This window comes from Aulonocara stuartgranti (genome assembly GCF_965226115.1).
Source record: "Aulonocara stuartgranti genome assembly, chromosome: 18".
Taxonomy (NCBI): Eukaryota; Metazoa; Chordata; class Actinopteri; order Cichliformes; family Cichlidae; genus Aulonocara; species Aulonocara stuartgranti.
In genome coordinates this window covers 20,063,143-20,082,511 of record NC_138954.1, presented here as the reverse complement: position 1 = coordinate 20,082,511, position 19,369 = coordinate 20,063,143, and the positions used below count along the sequence as shown (strand labels likewise).

At 38.9% G+C, this 19,369-nt stretch overlaps 1 protein-coding gene across 2 annotated transcripts; it reads right to left on the bottom strand.

Annotated features, from left to right (window-relative positions):
• Positions 1-1,328: 1,328 nt before the first annotated feature.
• On the bottom strand, positions 1,329-19,256 carry rc3h1b (ring finger and CCCH-type domains 1b). Of its 2 annotated transcripts, none has more exons than XM_082512971.1 (20): positions 19,124-19,256; positions 17,469-17,885; positions 15,716-15,836; positions 13,282-13,521; positions 12,972-13,147; positions 12,584-12,784; positions 12,270-12,402; positions 11,010-11,128; positions 10,554-10,666; positions 10,001-10,240; positions 9,631-9,824; positions 9,095-9,504; positions 8,826-8,984; positions 8,495-8,650; positions 8,174-8,396; positions 6,440-6,533; positions 6,178-6,274; positions 5,624-5,833; positions 5,324-5,427; positions 1,329-5,213 (listed from the first exon to the last, which is right to left on the bottom strand). In XM_082512971.1, the coding sequence occupies exons 2-20, from the start codon at positions 17,697-17,699 to the stop codon at positions 5,057-5,059; spliced, it is 3,378 nt and encodes a 1,125-aa protein (XP_082369097.1). In that variant the 5' UTR covers positions 17,700-17,885; positions 19,124-19,256; the 3' UTR covers positions 1,329-5,056. The 2 variants fall into 2 exon arrangements, with proteins under 2 accessions (XP_082369097.1, XP_082369098.1); XM_082512972.1 differs by having other exon boundaries at positions 6,440-6,530.
• Between the last annotated feature and the right edge of the window lie 113 nt (positions 19,257-19,369).

Genomic DNA, 19,369 nt, shown 5'->3' with positions numbered 1-19,369 from the left:
TATAGGGACGGTACCTTGCTCAGGGGTACCTCAGGGTTGTCGTTCAGTGAATTTGAACCCCCGACCACTCTACCCACTGAGCTATCCCAGTCTGTTGGTGCTATATAAATAAACTGAACAGAATTAAATTAAATTCAGGACATTCAAAGCTCTTCTTTGGATGTTGGCTACTTTTTGTCCATTTTCTGTCAAAGTGATCTCACACTACATCACTAATGTTGAAGTTCAGTCCAACCCATGATTGATAAGTGTGTTTGGTATCACTGTGATATTTAAAAAAAAAAAAACAAAAACCGAAGCTGCTGCCAATCAGATGCTTTCCAAATGGTGTTGCACTGTGGATCAAAATCTGACAGCATTTATCTGTACTCATAATTCCATCAATTTTGACATGGCTGAAATGAAGACCCAGGCATCACAGAGCCTCCACTGTGTTTTACAGATGGGTATACACATACAGTGTTGCACCTCTCTTCTGACATCATCTGTACATGAGTATTTAAACCAAATATTTCAAATTTGGATTAATGACTCAAGACCTGTCACCACTGGTTTTCAGTCTAGTTCTTGTGTAATTTGGCATACCTCAGTCTTTTCTCCCCGTGTCCCTTCCTACTGAGACCATTTTTGATGAAGCTTTAATTAACATTAAGGCCAGATATCTCTCAGGTCTGTCTTTTTAAAAGACATGATGTTAATGATCTTCTTTTGTGCTTCACATGTCCAGTATCCTCAAATTTCTTAAGGACACACTGCACACCATGCAAAAAGAACCCAAGCTTTCAACTAACAGTTCTTTGGGAGTCATGTTGCTAATCCAAAAATACTATTTTATGTTTGTCATACTGTTACCTTTAGTTTAATCTACAAAAAAATGCCAAAAGGAAAGAAAACAAAATGTGTTTTTCTACCAGGCGGCTGGCAACAAAGAGCCTAAATGTTTAAAATTGGTTCTCTGCCAGGTTGGCTTACATGTAGTCACAACACAGTTTCATCTCTTGAAGCAGGCACGTTTTCAATGCTTGAATGATGATGTGGCCTCAGTGTGGCTCAACCCCCCCCAAAAACAAAACAATTCCTTTCAGGTACAAAGATCACATACAAGGACTGGACTGAAAATGATATGGGGAAAAAAGAAGCAGACAACTTCCAAAGAACAAATCTCAAAGATCTTCAGAAAACACTGCTCAAGACCACAGTATACAGGTTGAACAGACATGGCTACCACGAGGAATCTGTGCTGAAGACCACACCTATGAGTCCACTCCCAGCATTCACATCTTGAAAAATACTGAACCATTTCACAAAATAAAACAATGACAAAATCATTGAGTTAGCAATATCATTTATTCTTTCTCCCTCAGCTTAGAATCACTGTTGTACATAAGTTACATTTTGTTTTCTCAATTTCACAGGTTCTTGTTTTCCTCTTCAAACTTCCAGTTTGACCTCCCTCTCATATCAAAAAAAGAAAAGAAAAAAAAAAGCAGATTGTATTATACAAAAATGCAAACCAATTTTCACACAGTGAATTCTCTTACAAAGTCATAAAATGGCGTAATAATGGCTACATCCACATTGGAGGAAGATAATTCTAGACATTCCTTAATGGAGTATAATATACATATAAAAAAAATTTTTCTTGCTGAAATCAAACCTGTACCTTAATTTAAGAGATATTTTACACGGGAGTAATTATATAAAAAAGCCATTTGCGAATTTCCCCAGAAAGTCCGGGAATAAAATGTGAGCCTCAAACAGCAGTAACAGAGTTCAGTGGTCAAGGGTGGTAGAGGAGGGGTTTAACTGGTTATGCAAATATGGGGTATAGGCAGCGGTTCCACTCAGAAACAAAAAACACACCGAATATTGAAATTAACGTCTTTGCTATTCGCTGTATAAAACACCCCATATATCACGGTATGCCAGTTTTTGCAAAGCTAAAGTCATTTCGGCTCATTCAGACCTGCAGTGACCCGTTTGGCAGGATCAGCACTGTGGGAAATTTCATCAACTTCTGTTAGAAACAAAATACTGAATTAACACCATTAAATCTTTAGCCAATTACCGATTAACTCAGTTCCCTGTTGTTGTTGTTTTTTTTTAATTAAGCTGATGGCCCTATTTCTTGCGAATAGTTGTAAAAAACAAACAAACAAACAAAAACAAAAAACTCCCCCCCCCGCCAAAAAACCCCCAAATAAAAATTAGAAAACACACACACACACACACACACACAGACAGACACAAAAACAAAATGTGAATGTCACCAAGTGCTCATAAAGCTGCACACATCAGGTCAGATGTTGACTAAGACTTGCATGTCAATAAATTCACTCAACTAATGCCAAGAAAAAAAAGAAAATCTACAAAAAGCCAAGTCAACATTCTTTAAAAACAAACAAACAAAAAAGCTAATCAAATCTTGACAGATTTAGATTATTGTATCATTGCATTTTTTGGGTGGTGGGACCAAGGTCTGAGTCCATCATGCCAATTCAGTGTTAATTAACTCCTAAAAAAAAGAAAAAGAAAAAAAGAGCGCACTAGATGAAGACTTGAGGCTAACCTTTCATCAAAGACTTCTTGCTAATTCTCTTGGGGGCAATGGTGGGCTAAACCCCAAAACTTTCCTAACACCTCAACTCTATCACTCGGTACAGCACAATGAAGGGGGAGAACAACAATAAACAACTTATCCAGGATACATCTACAATACAATCTAGCACACACACAAAACATTTCCATAAATTTTCCAAAAGTTATGAATTTTGTCTTCTTCGGAAGCATAGTCTAATCTTTGTTTGAACACAAAAGATTTAAGTGAACACACATCAATTCACACAGAAGTCCTTCGTCTGGGAAAGGATAAAGTCTGTGTTGGCAACCAGTGGACCGAAAACAAATTTTAAAAAAACAAAAAACAAAAACATTTTGCTGATTCTAAGTAGAGATCATTTAATATAAATGCTGAGCGAGTAGGATAAGAGGTGGCACGTTAATAGTGCTTTAGTATATTAATGTATGGATACATACTCATATGTATAAGTGAGCTGTGTACCTAAACAATAAATGTAGCAAGGAGCAGCCAGAGGCTTTAAGTGTGGTTGGAAAACTTTTAAAAAAAAAAAGGAAGAAAGAAAATCCACAACTTTTGCTGTCGTGGTGCTGACAAACTGGAAAAGATACCCATTGAACAGCCAAGATGAGGATGTTGCACAGCACAAAAACATTTGTGCCTTAAAATAGTTGACTCATCCGGTGTCAACAATGTGCCAGTTTCTCAGCATTCCTCATGTGAAAGAAAAGGTTTTATGTTAAACTAAAACAACTCGACCCACAGAGTCTCCTCCATGCTTTAACCGTTCAAGAACAAGAACTCACCCATTGTCAGCAGAGCAGTAAAACTTTTGCCAATCATGCTAACTGTTTACAAAAAGGCAACGAGCTCTCTATTGAGCATCAGCAGTAAACAATTTATATGATGGAGAAAGAGCAATAATGGTTCTAATGATGGTGATGATGACAGCAGGTTGTGAACAAAAAAAAAAAAAAAAAAAAAAATGTGACGAAGTGAGCTGTATATTGCACCAGTCAGCAAAGACACTCAAATACACTCAATGCGAGGTGAATGAATTTATTAATCTGATCGAAGCACAGCCGTTCCTGAAGGTTTCCAGCCACTCCTCAGTAAATAACACTGCTTTCTTCAGCTGTAAACATGATTTCAAATGTACTAATGCAGCCAAGAACGCTACAACAGCAACCTTTCTGGACTCACTGCCAATTATAGCCATTTCATGACGGAGAGGAGAGTGTGTCTTCCACTAAGCTGGATAAAACCTTCACAGGGTAAGCATCATCGCCCAAAATCGTAACAATGTAAAGCAAGAAAAAAGTAAGACAAATTTTAACAAAACATACACAAGGGAAGGCAACTTCATAGAAGTTAGGAGAACAAATGACAAGATATCCCAATGGGGAGGCCTTTTGTGTGGCCAGATGAGAATCTCTGAGGAGGGAAATCCCTTATTTGCCTTGATGTTTTAAGGTCAACTTCACAGTCATTCAAGTGACTCCTGATACAAAAAAGTGCACCATCTCCGTCTGGTAACCTGCATGCACAAGCTCACAACAATTTTGACTGAACTGAATGCAGCAGACAGTCAGGAGCATTGGTGAAAGGCAACCAAATCACATCAGGGTCACATAAAAAACAAAAAATAAAAATTAATCAAGAGAAGCACTTAGTAGGTTCCCTTATAGAAAACACGGAAAGCTCATTATCAAAGACTTAATGCAATCTTTAAAACAGAATGCTCCAATTAAATATATTATAAACTGCTTTCAAATATGAAACAGACACGTGTTCATAAAATGCAAAAATAAAAGTCATACTTCTCATGGCAGGTGCGGAAGTGCATGTGGTGTAACACTGCATTTTTAAAAACACCCTGCATGCCCATTTTAGCTGAATCCAGGTGGAATATTGAAGTGCTTTTCCCTTCTCAGACATCCAGATCTGGGCAACCTCTTTTTTTTGTTTTTTTCTTACGATTTTGGGGGGTGAGTACCAAGAGTGACATTTCTGCCATCGTCAATCATAAACCAGATCGTACAGAATTTATTCAGAGTGTATGCGATGTTACAAGGTGCTCCTATTTACCTAACCGTTCAACTAACCCAACATTCTTTCTTCAGGAGGATCAAATACTCTGCTATAATTTTACCGTTGAGGTTGAATATGCATATACTTTTTAAATAAAGTTGTAATGACACTGTCAACGTCACCACCATTTTCTCTTCCTGAATCTACTGTGAGCCTTGTTAATCTAAACCCAGTACAAAAAAAAAAACAAACAAAAAAAAAAACAACACACACAAGAAATGTTATCATATGCCCTGGTTTCCAGGCAAGGAAAGTCATAAAAAAAAAAAGCTCATTCACAGAACAAAAAGAAAGAAAATTCATCACGGCAGATACTGCTCATCTTCTAAATAGAATGGGTGTATGTGTGCCTGTGCATGCTTTTGAATGTGTGTAAATGTGTACTTCCTAAGAGCAGGAATGGACAACACCATTCTTCTGCATCTCTGAACCAGTGACACCTGGATCTGAACATAAGCTCAATGCAGATGCTTTATTCGTCAGTGACAGCATGGACCCGCCCACTGCACTTTCCGGCAGACCGCTGGAGCCATTTGACACCTCACTGTATGAAGAAAAGAGAAAACAGACAAAGCAGAACAAGACATGAATGGAAATAATATAAAATATTCATATTCAGGGGGACGCAGTATATTTAAGCATGTTCATACTCACGCAAGCGCCAAGGAGATTTCTTCCAGTGGAGTCTTATGCTCTGGCTGTCCATTCTCAGCAGGTTTCATCTTGTACTGCTGAACATCATGGACCACCTGGTTTTCCTGGTTTGGAAATGGATATAACCCCCAATAAAATATTTCATCACACACAGCTCATAAAGATCTAGATGTCAATTTGCCAAAAACCCACCCATCAAGACGTTTTAACCACATCCACACTAATCCCAAATTCTCTCAAAATCCATGGTTAAACTGTTACATCCCTCGTTAGTGTTCAACAACTCGCCACCACTCCTACCATAGCCATCTCACGGGTCCTTTTGCCGATCTCTTTCTCAACCTGGTGAAGCTCCAGGCTAAGCTGTTCACTGGAGACAGCTGTTGCACTTGCTCCCCCTGATGGCCACTTGGGTTGTTGCTGTTGTGAGGCTACTGCTGCCTGGCCCTGGCCAGGGTGAGTAGCCAATGCACTGGCCTCCCTCTGCAGGAGTAAAGAATTACTGGCAGCCTGTAGCAGAAAGACAGGAAGTAAGGAGTAGGAGGGTGAATGTGCAATCTGGAAGTCTTTAGCAATAGTCAGGAAAACAATGGTTTAAAATGGGACATTCATTTTATTCATTACACATATTTCAGTGTTGAATATATGTTGATAGTAACTAGACACCAGGTAAACAGTTTGTATTTCTCGCCACATCAATTTTTAATCTAAAAAGGAGAGTCGAGCCATAAACAGGTAATCAAGAAATCAATAATATTGAGCACCTCACACCTCTTGTGGTGTAAAAATTGATCAAAACGATATGGGTCTTTCTAGACATTTATAGATACTCCTTAGTAACAGATTGTACAAACCTCCATGCTGTGCATCTGTGTCTGTTGGCTGATCTGCTGGTTCACCTGCTGTAGCTCAATCTTTAACTGCTCTCTGTCTGAGGCTGCCATGGGTAGACTACAACAGCAAAAAAATAACTGCTTCACAATCTTTAACAAAGGCATTTCTGATATTTGGCAAATACACAATTCACATGATGATCTACTGACTATATATAAAAAAACAAAAAAACAAAACACAACCACAAGAATAACAAACAGATTAAACAAATATAGGACTTACCGCTCACTAAAATGTCCCTGAGAGGAGGAGGCATTCTGGTGGGTGGGGTATGAAGTTCCACCCCATCCTCCATGGCTTCCATATGTGTATTCTGCTGAAGGGAAAATGGTAAATTGTATAACAGAACTATGTTCTTAACAATTGCAATTATGAAACACTACAATTATGTGAAATGACTATGCTCTGAGTATTCCCGTGTGTTGAATACTACACTTGTTTGCAGCTCCAACAATGTGAATTTCCCATCTCTGGGACTAATAAAAGTTGTCTTATCTTATAATCCTGTGTGTGGGGGGACAAAAATAAATGAATAAACCTTCTTCAAAAACTACTTTGTGTATCACAATTGACAAAATCAGATTAGAAGTATGCTTGTACAGGTGATGCTTCCTATAAATATAGCCGGAGCTGATCTGACAAGGCCGCTCTTCTTAAAAACAATTGCTTGATGTGCATTGTGACGTGAGCATGACAGCTTTCAAAGCACTTTATAAGAATTACTACAGAAGGGCTACAGAAGTGTTTCTAAATAAAATGCTGTTCAGTTTGCAACAGGCATGTTTTCTACAAACGGAAGAAGAATTCAGGACTGTTTCTACTCTTCATATGAGTGGGTGTCCTGCAAAAAAAACACACAAAAAAACCTCACACCAAGAGCACAATGAGCAATCTTGAAAGTAGTGAAAAAGTACCCAAAATGCAGCAAAATGACTTGCAGAAATATCTAGAACTTGATTTAAAAAAAGAAAAGAAAAAAGAAAAGAAAAAAGTGATTAAATGTAGAAATGGAAAGATCCTACTGCCTTAAAAAAAGCAAAAAAACCAAAAAACAGGATGTGCCACTTCTGATAAAACGTTCTACGAATAGATACTAAGCTACACCACCCTCGAAAATTAGTGTATTTCCATATGATGCATGGTGGAGGGAGTAGGGCTGGGCTATATCATACCGTTCATGGTAATACCGGTGTAATGTTGGGCAACGATAGGAAAATGAAATATCGCAATAGAATATGGGTAAAACGCGCATGCGCAGTGCCTTTGTTTACATACGGACATGGCAGCGAAACGATTTTATGTGGTACACAGCGCTCAAAAATCTGTCAAATGTTTCAGTACGACTTTGCTAAGCTACGAAGCCGCACCGCTTGATGGATTGTCGGAGCATTACGGCTACCGTAGGCTGGAGCCTCGCCGAGTGATATGTACGGTGCTTCAACATAATATGGTATTGTGTGTGTATAACCTCTTTTTAAGTTTTGTGGATATTATACATGGTTATGCTGAGGATTTGTCAGCCAATTTCCACTGGAAATGCACTAATAAATTTGAAGAGTTGTAAAGTATTTTGTCTAGTGTCAATTATATCGTCAGTTATATCGTTATCGCAAATTTTCAAATGTATATCATGATAAATATTTTTAGTCAAATCGCCCTGCTCTAGGAGGGAGTATTGATAGTTTGGCGTTTCTTTGCTGTCTAAGCGCCTGGTGACCAAAAGCACACAAGTAATTCAACAAAGATAATTTGCGCTATGGAATGGCCTACAGGAAATGCTGTAGCTGCTAAAAGCTGTTGCACAAGGAGGTTCAATGAGTCACTGAATTAAAGAGCTAAGTTCTTTTTCTTCTTCTTGTGTGTGTATTGCTCTAGACAAAGCAATAGAAACAATATGCTGCATTTAATTACCAGTGTCAGTAAAGCAATAAGACTGCGGTCCATGTGGGCTCTTACCTGGCATGGCCATGTGTTTAGAATTTGGGTTCTGGGGAGTGGAGGCCATGGCCTGTACAGGTCCAGTGGTCTGATAGCCTGTCTTTGAGGTGCGAGAGATGGCCCCAAAGCGCGACACAGTGGGCAGGGTACCAAATGGAATAATGGGGTCATCATCCTTTACTTCTGTGCCCTTCCGAGGGGCCTCCAACGACGGTTCTCTCAGGCCTTTAGCATCCACATTCTGATAAAAGGAGAGAAAAGGATAAAGAGAGGAAAGGTTATTATTATATGAAAAACCCAAGAAATCAGCACAAAGTTCGTTTGTCACTTGAGGCTTACCATCATCTCCACAGGAGGAGGAACCATAACATCTTTGGGTTTGGGATCTTTTGTGCCAATGTATGAGCCAATAGTTTCACAAGACCAGGGAGAGTATTGCCCCGTATAGTTGGCTAGTCTGCATTTTGGAATTGCTTTGGAGTTATCCTCGTCATACTGCAGACACAACACATGCAGTTATTAAAACTTACCCATATTCACAGTTAACTCAAGCTTTACTTCACCAACTACATTCAGGATTATTTTAGGCTTTTAAGCCTGAAATAAGAGGCTAAATATTACAATGGCTGACATAAACAGCAGATGTATATTAAATCTCCTGGGTACTAACATCAGGAGGGTAGTCGTTGGGGAAGGGATGTGTAAGAGTGGGTGAAGCAGCAAAAGGTGGAGGCGAAATGACCTTCCTTTCCTCCAGCTGGGATAACAGCTCCTGCCGGCGTCGATGCAGATAGTCCAGGCTGGCTTGAGGACCACCACATGATGGCCCCTATGAGATGCACACACAAATAATGACTGCTGAACTGCTGACAGTTTTCTCTCCCCCCCATATCCACACCAAGAGAAATGAGCACAAAGCATATCTAAAAACATACTCACCCTCACATAGGTCCTCATATTCATAGGTTGAGCACCTGGTGGATAGTAGCCATCTGCTGCATATCTATCCCGGCTACTGGGCTCTGGGTGGTAAACAGAGTTGGAATGCCCTGTTGATGGTGGGGGCACATCTAGAGGTGCTGGACTCATTCTGACCAAGCCTTCCCTTTGAGATGGGTAAGGCTGAGGGGGAGGTGGCGGACCACTGTAGGACATATGGCGACCTCTGTCATAGTGTGAAGGATGAGGGTAGGAGAATTGTTGACCAGAGTGAGGGGCCGGGTAGGTTCGTTCTGGAGGGCCATAACCAGGGTAAGGATCCGGGTAAGGGGGTCCTGACTCACTATGCGGAGGAGGGTTACGGATGTAATCTCTTGGAACATACTGTGGTGGCTGCTGGTAGGGGTAACCTGGAAAACAAAATGTCACAGTATTTAAAAAAAAAAAAATCTTCCAATTTACTTCTAAGTATAAATTAAAATAATAATAATAAAAATAATGCTACAATTTCAGTCATACGCATACATTATGCCTACCTGCAGAATATGGTTGGGGCTCATACTGAGAGGCAGAAGGTGGTGGACGAGTGTCACCGTACATCTCAGCGAGCTGTTGCTGGGGGTACACTGGTGATCCTCTGGGAACCACTGACAGGTTATCTGCTGAAATCCTGGGGTGGGCTAGGGCATGAGGTGGCAGAGTCATGCCATGTTTGGGCACAGTGTCCAGGCTACAAGAATAAACCCACATTGTTAAATATTTTTCCAACATCTGATGTATCTTGTGTTGTTCTGTTTAACAGAGCAAATAATTTCACTGAATAACCTCATTCTGTGACCTAGGGATAAGAAAACCCGTGGCTTTGATGAAGATGCTAACTCTCTGGCTTCTGCATACTATACTCACACATCAGGAGGTGATCCTGGGGCACTGGGACTCCCTCCGTCCATCTTAACAGATTTACGCGGCAGTTCATATGAGACTGGGTCGGTGCCACGAGCAATAAGCGTGGGCAAAGAGGGTCCACCAGTCCCATTGGCCAAGGGTGAAGGCTTTCGGGTCACTGCTACATCGAGAGGATCATCTGACAAGAGTCCTCCTGAGCCAGGGAGGCGAGCTGCCAGACGCTTGTTCATCTTACGATACCTTAAAATAGGTAAATAAATAAGTAAATAGGTAGGTATTATAAAATATAATAAAAATTATGATATCATATTCTTTTTAGATATTAAAAAAAACAACAACATACACATATATTTCTGAAAAATTGAGAGTGTATAAAAACCACTGTGGTAATAGTGACTGAATTGAGGAACAGAAACTAGCTTACCCCCCCCCACACACACACACACACAAAAAAAAAAACACCCTCTCTCTCTCGCACTCTCTCACACACACACACACACACACACACACACACACACACACACAACGTTGACAAGTTGTTGTTAAGACTCACTTCTCTAGTTCTTCCTGAGAGTGTGCAAAGGTGCAGCTGGCTCCACGAGGACAGCCTCCCTTCTGCTTCATGTCACGGCACATGTAAGTCTTGTATTTGCTGTGCTGAGGAGGCTTAAAAAAAGATTTTTTTGCATATGATCAAAAAGTAAAAACTCCATTTAAGAAAATTGCATCGAATAACAGATGCAAACAAATGTTATATCCAACAAGATGAAACGTTACAAAAATCATTTTTATTTATTCATATAGTTATTTATTAAAAAAATCTGTATTTACAATCCTGAAAAATTTGGGTTTGCTACAAATTACGGAAAATTCAAAAATCAAGTGTCATAACAATGTCTTGGACCACCATGACTAAATCTCCTACAAGCCTTTGAAACATTATTAGACCGTTTAAAAGCCTGGCTTTGTTTTTTCCAAGCATTATTTGCAGTTTAATAGAGACACTAACCTGTTGAGGATCGGCTCCTTTCTTGCTGTGGTTCTGGATAAAGTCCACCAGGCCATGTACCACTGTTTTCACTGCTACCAACCCCTTCTCAAGTTGCTCCCATGTAGGAGGAGGAGCATCTAGACAAACAATAAATAATACAGGAAAAAAGGATTAATACATTTTAAATTGGCTGTTCTCTATCAGCTGAGACAGATGTGTGCTTTGAGCCACATAGTAGAAGTCACACTACACAGGACAAATCCAACATACTGATGGGAGTATTTGGTCGTTAGCATAGTTTTAGGAATTTGGTTACTGAGGTGTAGACTTTCAGCTTGAATTCAAGGTCAATTCAGGACAATTTATTACAACATTTGATTTTTTTTTTAACAGGGTTGCTCCGTTTTTACAGGCTCAACAGTAACTGGACAATTGCTTAATAACCAGCTTTATGACCAAGCTTTGCGATAGCCTGCAGTAGCTGATTCCAAGGGCTGAATATGCATTTGGTAACTGTTCAGTGGAGCTTTCCACAATAGAATAAAGTCTTATTATATACAAAAAGAGGCAACTTTCTGGCCGAATAGATAATACAGACCTATGAGAAAGACATAACCAGTGACAAACTTTACTATTGTGTTATTTGCTTCAAAAAAAGGAATGCATGGTGACCTCAGCGATACCAAAAGCCAAGTAGTTCAAAAAGGAATAAAATATACAATTGACTTCTTGGTGCAGAAAGCACATTCTCAATATAAAAGGAGGTATATCACTGTCAAAGTTTACTGTCAGGTTTTACCTAAATATGCAAAGAATTAATGACATTCAAGAAATGACAGAACAGTTCAGTGGCAAGATTCCCAGACATGAATGATGAAATCAATTCTACTAGAATTATGGGAAGAAAAAAATATGGATAAGTAAAGGGAAGGGCAAATAACTTTGATCCATGTAGAAACATATCAGCCAAGACACACTGTGGCATGTTTTCAGTATTTTGCACTATGCTTATTTGTTGTCTGTTGAGAGTGTGCATGTGAGGATGGGTGACTTATGACTCCAGAATTAAGCTACTTATGTGTAATAAATAAATAAATAAATAAATAAATAAATCACTCAAGTAACCCGAACTTTAACTTGATTCCTGAAAAAAACAAAACTTGGCCAATAACAAAGATTTCTGAGAGAGGGTTGGGAAAACACAAGAGCCATAGTTTGGATTTGCATCTGACACTGCATGTACCAACTTGTCCTCGCAATAGCGGGTGTGTTTCTCACCAGGACTGGGATCAATGTTGGCCAAAAGTTCCAGATGGGGCCGCAGCCTGTTGAGGTTGGCTGGGTCTCCAGTCCTTTGCAGCGCAATTGTCAGCTCCTGGACACTCTGAGCAAAAGATGCTGGGGTCTGCAGCTATACACATAACAAAAAAATAAATAAAAATAAATAGTTAATGCTTTGGTACTTCAGCTTTCATATGTAAGAACATGTTATGACCAACAGAGCTAATACTTTTTTTTTTTTAAATGATTCTTTGAAATGTGTACAGTATGTGAAAACGACAAACTGAAATAGATTTACTTCCAGTACACACCTTATCTATAATAGACTGCATGTGTGACTTGTGAGACTGATCCCCATACAAAAGAGAAGACCACTGGTCAGGAGCAATCCGCAATCCACCCTCCATAGCAATCTGAACAATTTGAGAGTCGTGCTCCCGTCGCAGAGCCTCGTAAGTACGAAACTCCTCTTTCAGCTGCATTAGGGATGAATCTTCATCACGTTTGGTAACCTAGTAGAAAGCCACAAAATGAGCTAGTTACCTTTATTTTCTGAAAGAAATTCTTACATACATACAACAGAAAATTCTGCACAGAAAGGGTTGCACCTATATTTAGCAAAACAAATATTAAATAACATTTATAAAAAATATCAAAATAATAAAATAAATTTCTTCTGGTTTTCAGCCAGATTAATACCTTGAAACAGGAGGCCCTGTAGAGAAGCTGCACAACGTGGCCTATGCTAGTTTTGGAAGCCTGAGGGAACCGTGGCTCAAGCCTCTGGACTACAAATAGAACCAGCACCTTTCTTGACAAAGCAGAGCCATCCTCAAGAGCAAGGAGGACCAACTTTAGGGCTTCTTCCTGCATGGCTGAGAAAGGAAAAACAAACACAGAATCGATGAGTAACACTCAGTAGTCATCACATTCCAAATTAGTCTTTACTGAGAATAAATTGACTGTTTTCAGGGAAATTTCACTTTGTGGGTAAAGAAAAACTATCTACCTGGGCCGAGAAACTGGCATCCTCGTGCACGGACAGCAGCCCACAAGTTGGACGAGAGCTGCTGTGGATTCTGGTGCTGCAAGATGAGCTCAGTGACAGTTCGCTCGCCCAGAGAGCGAGCCGCTCTCATGGCTCTAACACGGCCTTCTTCTTCCACCAGCTGGCAGTGGACCAGAGTAACCAGTTTCCTCTGCATGGGTCGACTCAGCATGCTCTGAGCGGTGCTGCTCAGCCCTACACCTGGCAAGGAGAGGAAAAAAAGAATGCAATAAAAGATGTACTGCTAAGATACTTTAGTTCAGTACCAGTATCAATGTTTAAATTATCAGACGCCAGCAGCCATTGTTGAAAAGGCAATGCTCTTTGATGTCACCAGAAAACAAGGTTTGGCTATCCTAACAGTCTGGACAAAGTATATTAATGTAACTATAAAGAAAAACTACATTAAAAACTCAGAAATTAGTTCATTCTTGTTTCATCCATCAAACATGCACCACTCTGCAGCAAAGATCAGAGTGACACACATTGACAAACTGGATGCATTTACATGCAACTTAAGTCAAATACTGTTAGTGGGAATGAAGAAATTTTTTTCTTCCTTTTTTCAAGAATTTTGATCCAATGTACATCCAAACAAGACGCTAAATGAACATTTCTGCTCCATCCCAAGAAATCAGGATGTCCCATCTGTTACCGTTGCACTGAGGCTCCTTAAATACATTTATGACTCAACAATCTTGAGGGCAGCATCATGCACAATATTCTGCACTGAAACAACTTGCAGATACAACTCATTATATTGATATTGAATATTTCAATAAGCAGTGCAAATACTGTAATTTGTTTTCAGACTTAATAGCTTATAATCTGTTTTGCTACTTAAACCTTGCACCTTAAATGCAATTCAGATATTTCCATATACATATATATTAAAAAAAATAGTGATCTAGTATAGTAATATCGTACTCAAGAAACTACAGTAATACAACCATTACTAAATACATGTACAGAAATGTTGCTTGATTATTGCTTTTGTTTATCAAGCATAAAACTTGATAACACTTATTGTCCAAAGTGTTAACAAACCTCAATGCAATATGTTAACAGAACTAGAATTACTGCCGTAAAAGACAGGTAAGGTTTTGAAGGCATTTCAAAAGTAGGGACAAAACATTAGTATAGGTAATCTTGGTCCTGAGGTAATACTGTCTGCTCGTTCTTGGCATTGTGACTTTACAATTGCAATGTATTGCATTACATATAAATACAGAATACTAGGGGTGGGGGGAAAAATCGATACTGTGTAGTATCGTGATATTTTGTTTGCTAATAATGTATCGATACAGGGACAGCAGAAATCGATATTTTGTTACAAAAAATGTTTTTGTGGACTGGAACATGCCCTGACTTCAGAGCATGTTGATCAGCTCCTTTTTCTGAGCAAGAATCCTGACATTACTTCACTGTCCAAATGTGTTTAACCTTTTTTGGCAGCAATAAACATGTCAGTTTACTTATTTTAATTTAAGACATGTTTTATTTTAATTAAGTTTAAAACTTTTTTATTTAATGTAAAATTATATTTTGTTTTAATTTACTTTCAAATTCTTCAGTTGCTGAAGGGGCTGCATAGTTTTCATAAATTGCATAGTTCAGAATAGCTATAATTGTACCAGATGGTTGCATTCAGTTAAGTTGGACTAGACTGTAATACAAACCGTTCACTTTGTCAACAATAAAACTGACTGAAATGAGAGAAAGACTGAGTGCGAGACTTTGATATTAGATAAAATGAATATTGATAAAGTTAACCTTTATGTACAGAATCTGAATATCGCAAAATATTTTAAAAAATTGCAATAATATTGTATCGTGAGTTAAGTATTGTGATAATATCGTATCGTGGGATGTATGGTGATTCCCACCTCTACAGAATACTATACAATATTAAAATGTATTACACTTTTGAATGAAAAATCAAGAGGTATACAAATGACACTTGCACTAAATCAGTTATGATACACAGTAGGACTGTATTTAGCTGTTTTTATATATAGGGTGACTTCGACAATCTAGTTATGTCTTATTAAGAGCATTCTCACTCAAAGACACCTCCAGCTTCATGAGCTATGATATATGCTGGTGCTGTTCAAACTGTCAGTGCCTATATAGTTTTTGTTTGCCAGACAGTTTTTGGTATCCAGCATGAGATTAACACAAAGAAAGCAAACACTCTTATGCTATTTTTTGAAAGGGAAGTCTACACCCATTAACAGTTACCTCCCAATCTATCCACCCTCTGAGAACAAGAAAATTGTTAAGTGGTCTTTCATACCGAAAATCAACCTCCATATTTGAAAGGTCCCAGGTCTGTTCACTTAAACAAAAGAAAGAGCAAACCACAGAGCTAAATAGTTCCAGCAAGGTCCAGTACCTCGGGTGTTGCTGAGGGGTTTAAGGTAGAGGGCCAGCTCCTCCACACACTGCCTGGCCTCCTCATAATGTTGTGAGTCCTCTGGACTTGTTATCAAAGCAACTGGCTGAGCCTTGGGAACCTGAAGCAGAATGCAAGGGAGGAATTTAGAAAATCAGTAGCAACAGATGAATAGGTTTCAGTACAATTTTGTCCCAACAAAGCTGTAGCAGAGTTAGTGGAACCGCCATCACCATCACTTTCATTTCACTGTGTAATGTAGCAGCTAAAAAGCTCAACAAAGCTGAATGCACAAATTAATTGTAAATGCCTCTTTATGTGTATTGGAAGACAAAGTGAACTATGTATTCTTACTGATAATGTGAAGTTGCATAATGAAATACATTAAACTAGCCTGAATTTCCAACATCTAATAAGTATCAAAAGCAAACATTACTTACTGAAACAAATCATAACTTTGGAAAAATAAATGACAGTGAGCTGTCAAGCATATTTAAAAAATTAATTAATTAATTAAAAAAATTGATGTGTATGTTGGTGGCTTAAGTACCGGTAGTCATTTTTTGCAACATTTTTGTGTATGGTTATTCTTACGGTAAGAAACAATTTGGACTGAGGGCCAATTTAACGCGTTACAACTCATTTTGTACAACAATTAAAATAATCCCTACTTAAAATATATTACATTTAATTTCAAATTATGTGGATTCTCACTAATCACTGGTATTAGAATGTTTAAGTAATCAGCTGAAGATTGTCAAAGACCCCCAGACCAGGCATTTTCATTTGTCCACAGAGTTTCACTTAACTATATACTAACAGCATGTATTGAAATATTAATATGCTGAGATGCTCTCGTTAATGTTAGCAAAATCTGTTGCTGCAATCTTCCACAAGCAAAGCTCACAAAGGCTAACGTCAGCACATTAAGGCCAATTCTGAGAAAGGTCATAACAAAGCTGAGTGCTACTTAATAATGTCTGCCACCATTATTATCACTCAGTCTGCCCAAATACATGTGTGTGGCACACCACGTGTGGTAGGGTTAGTTATATTTTTCCACCAAGCAAATTTTACATTACATATACACACACACATAATATATATATATATATATATATGTATATATATATATATATATATATATATATATATATATATAGGGAACGTTTAAGGAAGCCCTACCTATTGGCACAAATGTGCAATACAACCAAGATGTGTTTAAGGGACACGCTATACCAGTCATGATGACTAGAGAAGACACATCTCAGCATTACAAGTGATGCAGTGACGTTATCCATTATTGCAGTCTTAACTTAGAAACCTGGCCAACAAAGCCAGACACCATTAGCTGTGCCTCACCCTGTTGGTATAACACTCCCTCTGAGAAATACGGCTTTAGTGAATGCGCTAGCACTCAGTAAAGCAGCATAATTCAAGTCATTGCTCAATGACTGCAGGGTGACTCAGAAAGAAATCCCAAAAGTATGTACACCATGTAGTAACCCATGTGTGACACGAATACAATCCAAAGTAATTACAGAAAACGTCATCCTTTAAAACCAGGATTGGTGTCTAAAAATGTTTCACTACTGAAAAAACAAACAAACAAAAAAAACAAAAACATACCCATGAGCTAGTATTCTTAACCACAAGATAGCGTCAACAAAATCTCAGCACAGACGGTATAAAGTCAGATCTCTGTATATTTGTTTAGCAATTTATGACAAACACGCAAAAACAAACTTCTTACCTGGCCTCCCACCAGCTGCAACAAAGCTGTGTTGACAGGTAACTGCTCGATGTCTGTGCTGATGGCTGTCTGGTCAAAGGGACAGGCCTTTCGGTGCAACTTGTTCAGGCACATCTTGCAGACTGTATGTCCACAGCCTAAGCTGATGGGCCTGCGAACAGTTTCCTCAAATGTCTGTGTGCAGATCGGGCACAGCAGGAACTCTGTCCATTGTGGTGCTTGCACTGGCATGGTTATATGTTGATGGGATGGGTGTGTATAAATGTATGTGAGCTTAAACACAGCGGAAAATATATAATAATTTTATATATATATAATGAAAGATTCCACTGGAATCAATTTTTTTTTCTTCCGAACTCAATCGTTCTTAAATGTCCTCACACATTGTGGATTGTGGATCACATCTCGTGATGAATACTGTAAAGCAGAAAGAGAAACGGAATTATAGTTGTTCCCGCATTCATAAACTCTCGTTGTTGTTGTTGTTGTTTTTTTTTAATAAAACGTGTCATAATGTTATTAGTTTTTCATCAAAACATTGTAGAAGTACACTATAAAACATGGCTACACTGTGCATGAGTGCATTTGCAGCTGAGAAATGCATTCTAGGCAGTGTGGTTATAAAGCAGGTTTCCCGTGGAACAACTAACCGCACTGAAAATATGCCTCTTCCTGTCAATTACGTTGTTCAAGCCCAACAAAACAATGTAACGGCAAATCAGAGGTGACACAACACATATTTGTAAAGTCCGAATGAAACAAATGGTTGAGATGGACCAAAACAACTGCGGCGTGGCCTAGTTAAAAAAAAAAAAAAAAAAAAAGAGCTGGTTATCGCTATGACTATGGACAAAGGGTATAGGATAGGCTAACCACACAAGTCCCTCTAACTTGATATAAAGCTAGAGTCTGGGGATAGCGCTCGATAATATTGTACCAACAATTGCGCTGTTGCCCAGTTTGTTATCCTTGCTGTGACCATCTCGATGTTTCGTTATGCACCCACTAATCTTACGAGTGATACGAGACGCTTTTATAGCTAGCTAACTCTAGGTAACGTTAGCTTAGTTTTAGCATCGGAAGCTATGGGTGGCTAGTTTCCTAGCTTAGCTATGGGTAAACGTCGTTTGATCAGCAAACAGTTACTTAACGACCTGAAACCTATCGCTAACCGACTGTCACACAGTTATTGCTCTGAATATAGTCACAGTTGTTCATACGTTACAGTTTTAATGATATTAATTATCCTTCGAGGAGGCGCTGTTCAAGGAAACGAGATCTAAGAGACAACAAGTCAGATTATGTAACGCTAGCGCCCATAACTTCAAAGCAACAAAACTGTCCCAAAATGTCTTTATATTCACCAGACACAGTGACAACAACTCAATACCATAAAGTTCTTAAGAACTGACCAGGTTTGTGCTTTACTCTTGTTTTGAGGGGCACATAACTCAACGGCTCTTGTCGTCGGAATGAGCACAGAGGGCTAACATGCTAATGAACAAATGTTACTCTCTCCACTCTCTTAGCGCTTAGCTCCTTAGCTAGCTCGCTAACAATCTCTATGCGTCACTAATGTGCCTAAAACTAAACATGCAACTACTACTTTGGGTTTTTCACCGAGCAGATAAATTGTTATTGTCGATGCTACTCACTTATTCCAAAAGACTTGGAAGTTTTTCATCTTTTTTAAGGAAATTGCTGCGATATTTTCTTGCCATGTCGACTGTGCAGCTTAACTGCTGCCAAGGTAAGGGAGAGGGTGTCAACTCGACAACAGACTGGCTAGCCGGTTACAGCTAGCTGGAAAAGATGTGTGCGTGCACGCGCGTTTTTTTTCTTTTTTGCGTGTGCGCGTTTGGATTGTGGGCAAATGGCGCCCTCTGTTGAAATTGAGCCGC

What these genes read in the sequence shown, in the direction of transcription:
- rc3h1b (XM_082512971.1), bottom strand. Translation starts at nt 17,699, where the DNA reads ATGCCAGTGCAAGCACCACAATGGACAGAGTTCCTGCTGTGCCCGATC. An exon ending in CTCCTCCTGTGGAGATGATG is followed by an intron (nt 8,397 to 8,494) that starts GTAAGCCTCAAG and finishes TCCTTTTATCAG; the next exon opens with AATGTGGATGCTAAAGGCCT. An exon ending in TAAACACATGGCCATGCCAG is followed by an intron (nt 6,534 to 8,173) that starts GTAAGAGCCCAC and finishes TTTTCCCTTCAG; the next exon opens with CAGAATACACATATGGAAGC.